At 53.9% G+C, this 10,779-nt stretch overlaps 1 protein-coding gene across 1 annotated transcript; it reads left to right on the top strand.

Moving 5' to 3' along the window:
• The first annotated feature begins 690 nt into the window (after nucleotides 1–690).
• Nucleotides 691–9,794, top strand: TMEM39B (transmembrane protein 39B). Its single transcript, XM_074562636.1, has 9 exons — nucleotides 691–814; nucleotides 3,039–3,238; nucleotides 5,124–5,343; nucleotides 5,637–5,720; nucleotides 6,392–6,546; nucleotides 7,154–7,490; nucleotides 8,338–8,525; nucleotides 8,969–9,089; nucleotides 9,424–9,794. The coding sequence occupies exons 2-9, from the start codon at nucleotides 3,111–3,113 to the stop codon at nucleotides 9,658–9,660; spliced, it is 1,470 nt and encodes a 489-aa protein (XP_074418737.1). The 5' UTR covers nucleotides 691–814; nucleotides 3,039–3,110; the 3' UTR covers nucleotides 9,661–9,794.
• The last annotated feature ends 985 nt before the right edge of the window (nucleotides 9,795–10,779 follow it).

The following is a 10,779-nucleotide window of genomic DNA, read 5'->3' as shown; positions in this document are numbered from 1 at the left end:
CCTGTTACCATTGTAGTCGTACTTGGAGGATTCTGTTAAAATCTGTCCAGATGCTCCTGTTGTTCGATGGCTCTGCACATTGTAGTTTCAAAACCAGTAAGAAATTAAAGATTGACCTTGTGAAAGTTCGTTAATTGCAGACCTGGCCTTGCCTCCAGCCCGGGCAGGGCTGCTTCTCGGGATTGTATAATGCTCCATCTGTACTGAAGCATCAAACACCCACAAGGTACGGAAATCGATGAAAAATACGGCAAGTGGTTGGTAAAGCTGGTGAAAAACTGATCAAGGTGAATCACAGCATTAAAATAACTTGTATAGGAAACTGGCAAGCTCTTCTGCGGCTGGCATTTAGCAAGAAGTGTTCAACAGATGTTGAAAATGATTAGTCATCCCCCATAATAAAGGATTAACGTGGAAAATTCTTTTTTTTTTTTTTTTGGTTTTCAAAGGCGTGAGGTTTTTCTCTTGTTTCTCGCCCTGCTGCAGAGTTGCTGTTTGTGGGGAGATGGAGCCAGGGGTGCTCTGGCCCGAGGGGGGTGTTGAAGGGGGCGGGGGGCCGATGGGCGCCAGCGATGCCCCAAAAACGCTGCCAAAATGCCCCAAAAAACGTGCTTGGCTGCCTGGTGCCCCGCGAGGGGCGGGGCCTGGCGGGAGGGGCGGGGTCATGGGCGGGGCCTGGCGGGAGGGGGCGGGGCCTGGCGGGCGAGGCGAGCGTGCGCCCGGCAGGAGGATTGTCCGCTGGCGGCCGCCATCGCGCCGCCGGCCCCGCCCGCCATATTGTGCCCGGCGCAGGTTGAGCGGCGGCCGGAGATGGGTGAGGGGGGACCGAGCGGCGGGACGGACCCGGGCACCGGACGGGGGTGGGGGGAGGACGGTTGGGAGCGGGGAGGGTGCGAGGGGGGCCGAGCGGCGGGCGGGGCGCTGAAGAGCCCGCAGCCGGCCCCGCCCCGCCCCGCCGCCGCCGTGAGGGGGGCGGCTCCCGGGCCGCGGCCTGGCCCGCAGCCCCCCTCGCCGGTGCTGCCCTAGAGCGCCCCGTTCCTCCCCGGTGCGCGCTCCCGGAGCCCCCAGCGCTCCCCTGCAGGGTTCTTGTGACCCCGTGGAGTCTCCGGAGCCCCCGGTGCTCTCCTGGGGCCCGTCCCGCGGACCCCGCGGCGCTCCTGGGGCTCCCACTGCTCCAGGCCGGCACCCCGGGGGCCCGTACGGTCCTCCTCACTCCCGTACAGCCCCAGCCTGTGCCCTCAGGGCCCTCACAGCCCCCACGGCTCCTCTAGAGCCCCCGTGTCCCCCGCTGCTCTTCTGTCGTCCCCACTTGTGCCCCCACATCTCCCATTTCTCCCTGCAGCCTCTGCTGGATCCCCTGGAGTGTCTGTGGCTCCAGCTTGCACCTCTGTAGGCCCCAAGGCCCCTGGCCTGTGCCCTCACAGCCCCAGCTGCTCCTGCAGAGCCCCCGTCTGAGCTCCCAGAGCTCCTTTGGCCCCTGAGCTGCACTCCCAGAGCCCCCAGAAGTGTCCCCCCCGACAGCTCTTCCAGGCACAAGACTTTCATCCTACTGCTTTTCCCTCTCAGATTCTCTTGTTCTGGTGTCCTGGGCCTCAAACCTGCTGTCTTCACCTCCCCCCAAGGTCCTGCATATCTGGTGCCCCCATGTTGTATGCTGGGGGGCCCCTGTGCACAGCCCCTCCAGTTCACCAGCAGTTACCCTGCGTCCCCAGGTCACCAGGGGTCAGTGTGCCATGGCACATAGAATCATGGAATGGTTTGGGTTGGAAGGGACCTTAAAGCCCACCCAGTGCCACCCCCTGCCCTGGGCAGGGACACCTCCCACCAGCCCAGGTTGCTCCAAGCCCCGTCCAACCTGGCCTTGAACCCCTCCAGGGATGGGGCAGCCACAGCTTCTCTGGGCAACCTGGGCCAGGGGTTTCTGCCCTTTGCTCTGTCTCCCACCAGTTCCCCCAGCGCTGCAGCCACCACTGTGCCCCGCTGGCCCGTGTGATGGCCCAGTCTTGGGGTATCTTTGTTTTTCTTGGGTCTAGCCCCCGGCGCAGCCCCCTTCACCCTGTCCATTGTTGCCCCGGACTAGTACAAACGTTTGCTGGAGGACTCTGGAGCTCAGTGTAAGCTTCAAAACTTATTTGAGAGCAGTTTCTAAACCTTCAGCACATTTTCTTTATTCCAGGTGCTAATTGCTGAGTGATACAAACTGGAAATTAGCAATCAGAAAAAGAAATGTTAAGCTATTGATATGACCTGATCCGAGATTCTTCACAGCTCGGATTTCTTTTCTAGTAAATGGTGTATTATCACCCTGGCCTTTAAGTTGTATGGATTCTCCTAAGGTTAAACAGGATTCCAGAGAAGGTTTTTAAAACCTTGGTATTGTTATTGTTTACACTGTGGCAAGCAAGCACTAGAAAAGCTAACTTTGGGCTAACATCCCGTTGAGCTCTTAGCCATGCAAACATACAACACCACACGCCCTAAAACTGCTAGTTATTTTTTTCACATCTTAAAGGAGCAAAGAAGGAAAAAGCCAGTTTGTGTGCTTTTTCAGTGTCCCTTTAAAAGAGCTGTGAATATTTGATTCCAACAGAAAATTGGGTGAAAGGGGACCTAGGTAATATACCCAATTTACTGGATCCTTTGGGTGAATTGTTTAGCATCTCTGTAAGTATATTGCTCTGCCTGTAAAGCAGGGAAAACACCCCAGTGATGCAGATTAAATTTCTTGTAAACTGCCTAGGGTTGGGAGAGAAGCATGAAAAGCTTCTTCCTGCTCCCCTGGAAGCCTGCGTACATTAGGCTTTAGATTCTCAATGAATTCACAGCACCTTCACAAGCTGCTGCATGTCCTAGAGCATCAGGAGCTATCTAGGGCCACTTCTATAGCCTGTGGCAAATACAGGAGATGGAGAAAAGGGCTGAGCAAAGTTGCATTATCCTGCTTTTTCCTGCAAGGTAGCACGTGACTGATCCGTTCCTGCTGGTCACCAGGGGCGTGGTGAGCAGATGAGCCTTAATTATAAATCTCTTCCTTTCAGTTTTAAGGACTGAAGACAGAATCACGCAGTGAAGAGCAGAGAAGCCACCTGGAAGAACAACCCTCTGTTGTTATGGCAGGGGGAAGGCGGGGCCCTAACCGTACCTCCTACTGCCGAAATCCCCTCTGTGAACCTGGGGCCGCTGGCGGCTCCGGCCATTCCACGAGTTCCTCTGTCACGGGTGTGCGCTCACGCACCAGGTACGTCCAGGTCTCCGTGTCTTCACATCTGGCCAGGCCGGCTGCTCCTCTCTGAGGCAGGGGCCACCTTATCTCCCCATCTCACAGGCTGCTGGTTTTCCTGTGGCTCAGAGATTTGTTAACTCCCTGTGTCTAACTGAAATCCTTTCCCTATAAGTGGCAGTGTCCGTGCTACATGTTGTAATTGGGGTATATGGGTTCTAATTTGCTTGAGACTGTTAAGTGCTTTATCAGACCGTGACAGGCTTCCAGGAGCGTTCAAAAGCCTTTAGTGACCGTTGAATTGAAAGTAAGAGTAGAGTCACAATTTTTATCCAAAGCCTGACTTGACTTCTGGTTGTTGCGTCTCCTGTGCCCTGAAGTTTATGTCAGGTGAGGCATTTCTGGGGTAGAGTTTGGCTAGGTCAGGTGACGTGTAGGCTGTGGGGTTTGTTTCAGGTTCTAGTGTAGCTGGTTGGTTGCGTTTCTGTGACTGAGGTAGAGAGGAGGAAGGAGAAGCAGAGCACCGACAGCAATACTGAGGCAGGAGGTGCCTTATGAACTCTCCGCAAAGAGAATGTTAGATCTGTCTTAACATACTCCCTGCTTATGGCCCTAGGCCAAGAGATTTACAGGGGTACAGTTATTCAAACAAGTTATTGCAAGGCCACAGAAGGTGGAGCAATCCACCTCGTACATACGTTGCTACGAGAGCGTGCACAAAGGCCCGTATCACGAGTGGGTAATGCTGTACAAATCCACGCCCAGGCCTTCCTCCAAGTGGTTTGTCTGTGGCCTCCGAGACCCGTCACCTACACGGCAGTCCGGGCCCAGGGATCCCAAAGTGCTTTATGCTCTTCATACTCATGAGTCTTGTTGCTGCTCTTGCAAGATCACCCTTAGGTCTTGCGTGTCCCTTCAAAGTAGAAAAGGCTTCGCGTTTATATTTAAAGCTCTTTACTGGAGGACCAGAAGAGGAACTGTTGTTCTGTGTTCAGGAACAGAGTTTATTAGCGGATTCATCAGTCCTGCGGAGCTGAGTCAGTCTTGTCAGCTTGGGAATCTGGGGGTTTCAGAGAGACAGCACGGGTTCCTAAAGTTTTCCCCTCACGTGCGGCTTTATTTTAGGCTGTCAGCCTTATGTTTTAAAAAGCATGGGCTGATCCAGCCGTGTCCCCCCCGGGCTAGAAGTCTTTCTGCAGTCACACTCCGAGACTTCTGTGGTTTCGTTTTGGGATTTTCGACAGGAGTTCATGCTCTGTAGTTCCTTTGAAACCCACACCCAGATTCCTTTGACTGTTGTTATTTAGAGATTGCAAATCAGGAGAGATATATCTAGTATATATTAATTCCCTTCCCTTTGATTAAAAGGGTTTCTGTCTGGGATTGTGTGCATGCTCACACAGGAATATGCACTTCTGACTAAACTTGTTTTTCCTCCATAGTTGAATAGAAGTTGAAGAATGAGAAAGAGCTTGTGTTTAATTGCTCCGTATTTCATGTTCAAGCACTCTTAGAAATGTAAATAGCAACTCGAGGCCTGAAAGCTTCCAATTAATTAAAAGGGCCACCGGTTGCCCCTTGAATAGCTAAACACAGCCACAGCTTTTGAACCTGACTCAACGCAAGGGATTTAATATCAAATGACCTGGTGCTGTCTAGACTGGCCTGGTTCCAAATATTGCTTTCACTGGGCAAATTTCCACTCACATCTGCCTGTAACAGTCATCCTAGACATCCTCGGGGCGCTGACACTTCTGGTTTGCGGCAGCTGCTGACCACGATAGTCAGATTAGGTTTCTCAGTATTGGACACACCGACTTCTACAATCTGAGGACGTGGGCTGGAGGACAGCGCTGTGTTTAGCTCAGGGAAGTGACCGCTGGCTTTTGGTTTACCTTGGCAGGAGCGGTTCAGGTACAGGCCTTTCCAGCCCACCTTTGGCAGCTCAGACAGTCGTCCCCCTCCGGCACTGTAAGATCCCAGAGCTGCCTGTGGAGAGGAGCGTGCTGTTTGAACTTCAGCTCTTCTTCTGTCATCTTGTTGCTCTGTTTGTCCACTACATCAACATCTACAAAACTGTGTGGTGGTACCCACCCTCCCATCCGCCTTCGCACACGTCTTTGGTAAGCACCAAGGGACAGCTGCTGTCCGCTGATATTCACAGACTCTCTTGAGTTGTTAGACATAAAGTTTTCTGTATATGTTTGATGCAAACTACATGTGACTCTAGAGCCCTGGAGGGTTGCTCAGGTGACTTATTTGGCAAATTTTGGGCACCGGCTGTCTGCTTGGCATTCTCTTTCTGATTTTGGAAGAGAGAGCCTGGGGAGAAGACAATAACTTGGGAGCTTCTCTGTTGAATGTGGGTTTTTGCTGTCTGGTGGAAAGTAGAATCATTTTGGTTTTGTCACTGCAGAATTTTCATCTTATTGACTTCAACGTGCTGACAGTGACGACGATCGTCCTGGCACGCCGGCTGATTGGTGCTATTGTGAAGGAGGTAAAATCCCCAAGCAGATCTCAGACCTGTCCTTTCTTCTCAGGCAAAATGTAAAGCTCAGCGTCCCCTTTGCAATTCCGTACTCTTCTGTCCTTTTCTAAAGAGCTTTGTGCTATGTCCAAGTCAGAAACCTAGGCATGGTTTCTAATGAGAAGAACAGAGAACAGAAACGGGCGGCTCAAACCATTGCTCGTGACTCTCTCTGTCCTTCTGTGATTGTTTCTGAATTACTGTCTCAACTAGACTGTAGTAATTCTGCTTTCTTCCCTGCGAAGAACAGTATTTGGCTCTTTTCCTGTTCTCTGAATTACCCCAGCTTTCTGCAAGAAGGAACGAGTGTAGGTCGGTTTCTGCTGACTGTGGAAGCTTTCTGTGGCGAGCAGGTCCCGGAGGGTGGGCTGGTCACACCGGTCGGTAACTACCAGACCTTGACAAGAAACTCTGAGACTCTCCTCATTCCAGCTTGAACGAGGCCCTGGGTTTTGGAGAGTCCAGGTTCCAGCCTACAGGCCTCCCCTTCCTGGTGGCAGTCAAACAGAGCCTCTCACTAGCTCTTCCTTCGTGCATATGCAGTTGATTTTGCAGATTGAGTGCTGCTCGTTTACCATTTGCTTCCTTAGGAAGAGTGAATTAGTCTCCCCTCTGCCCAGCTCTTTCTTCTCTCCCCGCAGGCTTCACAGAGTGGCAAAGTCTCCCTGCCACGCTCTGTTTTCCTGGTGATCACTCGGTTTGCTGTTCTCACTGGCACAGGCTGGAGTTTGTGTCGATCAATAATTCACCTTTTCAGAACCTACTCTTTCCTTAACCTCCTGTTCCTGTGTTACCCGTAAGTATCTCTTCTGCCACTTGGGTGTGATTTCTAATGTTGCTTCAGTGCAGTGGGTGCTGCTCAGTTGAAATGAAGTCTGAAAGCAAATAAGCACTTGATTACCTGGTAACAGAACCTAAACTACCCTTTTCCCTCTTGCTGTCACATTTCTTCTTGGTGGCAGGGTGTATCTTTAACATTTACCCATATTTCAGCTTTAGTGTAAGCATGAGCTATAGTTCTTAGATTGCTCGTGTCCTCTGAAAAGGATTGTGTGCTTTTCTCATGGCATTCAAAGAACCCATATCTTAGGTTTACCTTAGTCCCGAGGTGCCTCTGCCAGATGGAGTGAACCAGACAGCTTCCCAGCTTCATGTTAACGAACAAAAGGAAGCCAGTTCTATTTCCAGTCAAGCAGTGGAAATAGCTCCCTTCCCTCTGGTAGATGCAGGAGGAAGCATCTCATAAAGACCTGAAACTCAGTGCTTGTTGGTGAAGCTCTTTTCTGGAGTTTATATAGGTACCAGATGCCATTTAGGAGGGGGATGAGATGGTAACGCTGATCTGCTGCCAGCAAAGGGAGCTCGTAAGGAAGTAACCGCCTTTCTGCACTCTGCTGCTCCAGGTTTGGCATGTACATTCCCTTCCTTCAGCTGAACTGTGACTTTCGGAAGACGGGCCTCTTCTCCCAGGTGGCCAACATCGGTCCCAGAGAGACTGGCGAGGTGAACTCCAGGGGCAGAGACTACCTGACTGTCCTAAAGGAAACCTGGAAGCAGCACACTCGCCAGATGTATGGCATGGAGGCCATGCCCACTCACGCCTGCTGCCTCTCCCCAGACCTCATCCGCAATGAGGTGGAATACCTGAAAATGGACTTTAACTGGCGGATGAAAGAGGTGCTGGTGAGCTCCATGCTCAGTGCCTACTACGTGGCCTTTGTGCCGGTCTGGTTTGTGAAGGTGAGCGAGGGCCGGCGCTGCTCTTGCAGACGCTGCTCCTCCAGGCGTGGGACTGGCTGGGGAGGATTGTGGGGAGGTGGACACTGGGTTAGGGAGGAATCTGGCTCTCCCTTCTGGCTCAGCCGGAACGCGGAGAGGTTAGTCGGAGAGCTGGGCTGTGTGCACAGGGGGCTGTATCAAACCCATTTACAGGGACCTTGTGAAAAGTAAGAAGCAAAACCATCTAGGCTTAGGTTTGCTTAAACTCCGGCTAACAGAGGTCAGTATTGTCCTGGTAAAGGTTATTCTGACTGCCCTAGAGCGTGCATCCGTCTGTTAGGGAGCAGTGTCTCCCTCCTGCCTCCCTGTGACGCTAGGAGGACTCCAGGCTGACCAGTCCTTCGCACACCAACCTTCTGTGAGGACACTGCTCCTGGACAAGGGGATTGGCTTTAATAAGGGAGGCAGTATGAAAGAGGATGGACTTTCATTAGGATTTTTAGCTGTTTTATTTAAGTTCCCGATGTGTTGTACAATGAGACAAATGTCTCGTAGTAAGTCTGCCAGACCTCGGGGATGAGCCCAAGCCTCCTTCCCCTGAGGGGAGACCTGTCATCGGCTGAGCTAGGGGAGCATCGGGAACTATCTCCCTGTTTTTGGAGATGGGTGATGATAGCATAAATGTTTCACTGTGGTGTGTTCGGGAGTTGTACAGCAGCCGTCCTATGTGGGCGCTTCTTTTTCAAGCAGGATTAATAGCTACGTGAAAAGCCCTCGTTTTACCTGCCTGAGTGCTTTGTGTTTTGATGGCTTTGTTAGGTGAGGCTGTCCAAACACGTTGTCACACATCCTTCTTGTCCCCCCACAGAACACCCAGTACTATGACAAACGCTGGTCGTGTGAGCTTTTCCTCCTGGTTTCCATCAGCACCTCTGTGATCCTGATGCAGTACCTCTTACCTGCGCGCTACTGTGACCTGCTCCATAAAGCCGCAGCGCACCTGGGCTGCTGGCAGAAGGTCGATCCAGCCCTCTGCTCCAATGTGCTCCAGCATCAGTAAGGAACTCCCTCACGGGGCTGGGGCTGGAGTTTCCTCTTCGCTGGCACGTCTGCTGGCCTGAACAGAGGCTGGATGGGGAGCTCAGCTTTCCAGCCGCCTCTCCTCCTCTCAGTGCTTAAAAAAAAAAAAAAAGAAAATGAAAGAAAAACGAAAGCCAAGTTGTCGGCTGACACATCCGACAGCGTACAGACACTCTCTGTGCTGTCCACCTCCAAGCGCGGCAAGCAGGTCTGATTTTTGGCAGGACGCCTGCCGCTTCTGGCCCCAGGTGTCTGCCGTTTGTCACTGCCGTAGTTGGGACAAACTCGGCCCTCGCAAATGCTGCTGCGACCAGCGGCCTGGAAGCAGCTCGTGTGTTACCCTGGCTGATGGCGGGAAGGCAGCAGACCCCCTTCGGCTGTGGGGGCAGAAATAAGAGCTCTCTGCTTGTTTCCTGCAGGTGGACAGAAGAGTGCATGTGGCCGCAGGGAGTGTTAGTGAAACACAGCAAGAACGTGTACAAAGCCGTGGGTCATTACAACGTGGCGGTGCCCTCGGATGTCTCACACTTCCGCTTCCACGTAAGACCACACGCGTAGCCGGGTCACGGTCCCCTTGTCCTCGGTGCCTCAGCTGGCTCCCCACGCAGGAGAGCTGCCCCTGGGCTGTCCCAGGGCAGTGGAACGAGCGGGGTTCGGGGCAGCATTTCACGTTAGTCCCGCGTCTCCCATCGGTGCTGTCAGAAGGGTGACTGTCCCGTACAAACCGGGGCTCTGCCCAGAGCTGTTCACGCGTAAATGTGTCTCCAGAGAGGAATCCCAGAGGAATCCTCACGGCCTCTGCCTCGCACATCCTCAAAAACGCGACCCGGAGGGTCTGACCTCGCTCGGTGCCTGATTGTGGTCTCTCCTGCAGTTCTTTTTCAGCAAACCACTGAGAATCCTCAACATCCTGATTCTGCTGGAAGGAGCCGTCATCTTCTACCAGCTTTACTCGCTGATTTCTTCAGAGAAGTGGCACCAGACGATCTCGCTGGCTCTGATCCTCTTCAGCAATTACTACGCCTTCTTCAAGCTGCTGCGTGACCGTCTGGTGCTGGGCAAAGCCTACTCATACTCTGCCAGCAGAGACTCAGAGCAGAAGTTAAATTAAAACAATTGCACTGATGCTCGGCTTATTACAGAACAAACAAAACAAGAAACCCTCAGAGCTTTGTATTTTTGTTACCACTGCTTTTTTTTCTTTGATAACTGATGTAATTAAAAGGAAAATACATATTTTTTTACTCCCAACAGAAGTTTGTGTGGTGTTTGTCTGGTAAAATCCCTCCCCCCGTTTGGATTTGAGAGGAGTGATTTATTAACAACGGTGCTTCGTTTTCGGAGGTGCAAACGCGGGCTCTGCTCCTGCTGGCGTGGGAGGATGAGAATTACAGGTACGTTAAAGCTCGCCACTGTCTGCCTTCCTTTAGGAGGGGCTGAGGACCCCCGAACGACCTGCCGCGCCCCCTGGTGCTCTGTGGCCGGGGGCGGGGGGGGGGAAAGCTGTGATTTTTCCCTAAAATGGGATTTTTAAGCCCCTCGCTCGCAGGTTTGAGGTCCGCAGAGGTGTGAGGGGACCCGCTGGGGACCGGAGACCTCGGGGGGGGGGGCGGCTCAGGGTCCCCCTCCTCCTCCGGGAGGAGGAGGGGGACCCTGAGCCGCGCCCCCCCCCGGAGGTCCCCGGTCTGCCGGGGCGGAGGAGGAAGGGAGCAGGTCCCCACCCGGGTGATGCGGGGCTGGGGACACCGGTGCCATCCCCGCTGCCGGACCGGCTCCAGGCTCGGGTGTCCCCCCGAGGTGATGGAGGAGGGGTGCGGGGGGGTCCCGGTGTCGGTCTTTGTTCCGCTCCGGGTCCCGCCGCCGCCGCCGCCAGGGGGCGCCCTGCGCTCGCGCGGTGCCGGTGCATCCCGGCCGGTCTCCGGTCCATGGCAACCCCATCCCCACCCCCCCAGCCCCGCCAACTCGGTGGAGATTATTGTTAATTAAACCGGAGATCAAATAACCCCCCCACCGCCACCACCCCCTCCCCGGGGACCGGGCCCTGCAGCGCTCCGGCAGCAGCATCGTCCCGGTGCACCGGGAGCGGGGGAGGGGGACGCGACACAGGATGTCGTGACCGCACACGACAGCGGGGGTGACGCTGGGAAGGGCGGGGGGGGTGGGGGTACCAGCATCCCACCCCGCGGCAAAGTGTCATGTCCCCCCCACCCTCGGTGGGGACACGGCGGGG

This window comes from Larus michahellis, chromosome 19 (genome assembly GCF_964199755.1).
Source record: "Larus michahellis chromosome 19, bLarMic1.1, whole genome shotgun sequence".
In the NCBI taxonomy this organism is placed as follows: domain Eukaryota; kingdom Metazoa; phylum Chordata; class Aves; order Charadriiformes; family Laridae; genus Larus; species Larus michahellis.
Note: the sequence above shows the minus strand (reverse complement) of the source record. Positions and strands in the feature narration are given on the sequence as shown.

What these genes read in the sequence shown, in the direction of transcription:
- TMEM39B (XM_074562636.1), top strand. Translation starts at nt 3,111, where the DNA reads ATGGCAGGGGGAAGGCGGGGCCCTAACCGTACCTCCTACTGCCGAAAT. An exon ending in CGCCTTCGCACACGTCTTTG is followed by an intron (nt 5,344 to 5,636) that starts GTAAGCACCAAG and finishes TTGTCACTGCAG; the next exon opens with AATTTTCATCTTATTGACTT. An exon ending in TGCCGGTCTGGTTTGTGAAG is followed by an intron (nt 7,491 to 8,337) that starts GTGAGCGAGGGC and finishes GTCCCCCCACAG; the next exon opens with AACACCCAGTACTATGACAA.